Here is a 2,755-nt window from a genome sequence, read left to right as displayed (position 1 = left end):
AAGATCATAATGTTGTCAATATAGAATTTTTGTGAGCTGTTTTATCAGTAATTTCCATCAAATATATTTTATCACAGGTCAGCAGCTCATACAGGTCCAACAGGAACCAGAGGACCTGGTTCTTTCCCCTGGATCATCACTGAAGGTCTCTTGCTCTATAAAAGGCACAAGTAATCCAGACCTGTTCTGGTACCGCTGGAATGAAACAGCAGGGTTCATACTTGTATTCACCTCTCGAGGTGCTGGGATGATGGATCCAACCAGTTATGGCCAGTTTAAATCTAAAAGACCTAAAGATCTTCAGATGATTCTGGAGTCTGATGGAGTGAATGAGTCTGACGGCTCTGCAGTGTGGTACTGTGCAGCCAGTCCCACAGTATCCCAGCGTCATCACACAGCTGTACAAAAACTACAAGAATTATTACTTGTTTCAAGTAATCAGTTTTGTCAGCATTTGTTTTTCTTAAAAAGTGACTTAACTAAAAAACACGACTGTGATGTATGTTTCTTGTTAGTGAGAAAGTGTAGGCTGAGGTTTCAGAGACAGAAATTCAACAGGAAGCAGACAAACACAAAGGAAAATTTCCATGATGTTAGTGTTAACTATCATATTTTGTGTTTCTAAGTTCTATGAATATTTAATTTCAGAGTTAAATCAATTACATTAATCGATCATCATTATTCAAGTACACTCTATATTTATTTCTAGGCAATGAATGTATTTTTTTTTTTAATACTATTATCCCTTGTTCTAAGTGATGGCAGTCAGAACTGTTGGGACCAGCAGTAAACATTTTCACTCGCAAGAAGTCCAGGGGCAAATAATCTGAAAAACAATTTAAAGAACAAAGTTTGAAGAACTTCCCTTTTTACGTCTCTTCACAAGTTTTAATTAGGTTACATTAAAGAAACCAGGCTATATGATATATAGTGAAGGACAAAAGACAGAGCAAACAAACAATACAAGACATTACACAAAAGACAATACACAAAAGCAGCACCGACTGCTGTACGTACTGTATGTTCTAAAGTGCATGTGCAGAAATACAACAATATATAATATAAAAGCAGCAGTTATATGAGGTATTGTAATGTATTGTGCAAAACAAGTAATCGACTGTGCAGCCAGACACCACTGCATCCCTGTGCCATAACAGACCTGGACAAAAAAAAAAACATTAAGGTTGGGCTTCTTGTAATGGACAGTTTTGTGTCCATTTAACATTGTCAAGATCACAGGGCCTTGATTGACTGAAGTGTGACTGAAGTTGATATAGAGATCATAGCAGCACATAATAATCTCTGACTAAAACTAAAACTAATCTCTTAGTCTGATGTTTGAGGGTAAGAGAGATTACAGGAAAGTAAACACTGAAACCGAAATTCTCATTTTATAACACAGATGGTGGTGTTGGTTTACTCACAGCTCATTTTTTGTTCCAGTAACGCTCGTTCTATCCTCCTATACATGTTTAATCATCAATCGGAAATGACTGATATAATGTCTATGTAAAACATTATTAAAAAAAGAAAAATACCACAAAATAATGTGTAGCAACTACAGTACTAGTACTACAGTAAAATAGTTTTTTTTTGAACATTTGAGAACATTTTACTATGAAGATTTTCACAGAACCATCATACATGCTTCACCTGACCTTTGCAAAACTCTTCTTCTTTGTTGAGTCAGCCATGTATACGTAAATCTGGAAAAATGCTTTGGACTATCATCTCACAATGATCTAACAATGGCCTAGTTTTACTCTTGTGGCATATACAGTTTGCTCAGATCCTGATTTTTATGTTTTCTGTTCTAAAAAATTTTCAGAAACTCGAAAACATTCTGAGAAGAAACCTACAGATTCAATTATCCACATGATACACACATTGTCCCACCCCATATCCAGTAACAACCCATCTCTGCACTTACAGTAACCTCTGCACTAACGCATACTGATGCATGCTGCACTACACAACATGAGGTGTTTGAGTTTGAGTCTCTGCATTCTGACAGTACAATGGCTATTGACTTCATGTAAGCTTATTATGTGCTTTATTTTTTATTTTTGCTTCTGATGCCTTTAATATATTTTGAAGCAAATTTCATATATTACATTTTCCCCGTTTCAGGCGTGCAGGTCATACAAGTCCACCAGGAACCAGAGAATCTGATTCTTTCCTATGGATCATCACTGAAAATTTCCTGCTCTATAACTGGTACTGATAACCCATATCTTTACTGGTATCACTGGAACGAGACAGCAGGGTTCACACTGGTTTTCACCTCTATTGCTACTGGTTTAATGGATCCAGACACTGTGGGTCAGTTTAAATCTTACAGACATAAAGATCTTCAGATCGTTCTGGGGTCTGATGGAGTGACTGAGATCGGCTCTGCAGTGTGGTACTGTGCAGCCAGACCCCACAGCATCCTAGTGCCATCACAGAGCTGTACAAAAACCACATCTAATCAAGACTGACGTTCTTTGCATATATTTCACAGTGTTAAGATCACAGAAAAATAAATGGATAAAAGCATAAGTGTGATACATGTAGAACTTGAATTTTTCCCCGATGTAACAATTTATATCACACAATCACATGACAATGTTTTATTATTTATTAATACAAAATTATATTGTTTTGTAATAACATTAAGAAAAGAAAAACCATAACCACAATTTTTTTTGAGAAAAAAAAAGAGGAAAACATATAATCCGCACACACAGTTTTAGTACTTTATATACAAACCATA

General features: G+C 35.9%; 1 gene segment (V, D, J or C); it reads left to right on the top strand.

Annotated features, from left to right (window-relative positions):
* The first annotated feature begins 1,956 nt into the window (after positions 1-1,956).
* LOC132852529 (T cell receptor beta variable 30-like) lies at positions 1,957-2,541 on the top strand. The segment is given in 2 exon segments: positions 1,957-2,035; positions 2,131-2,541. Coding segments are annotated over 2 exon segments (429 nt in total).
* The last annotated feature ends 214 nt before the right edge of the window (positions 2,542-2,755 follow it).

The sequence above is a fragment of the Tachysurus vachellii genome, chromosome 10 (genome assembly GCF_030014155.1).
Source record: "Tachysurus vachellii isolate PV-2020 chromosome 10, HZAU_Pvac_v1, whole genome shotgun sequence".
In the NCBI taxonomy this organism is placed as follows: Eukaryota; Metazoa; Chordata; class Actinopteri; order Siluriformes; family Bagridae; genus Tachysurus; species Tachysurus vachellii.
Note: the sequence above shows the minus strand (reverse complement) of the source record. Positions and strands in the feature narration are given on the sequence as shown.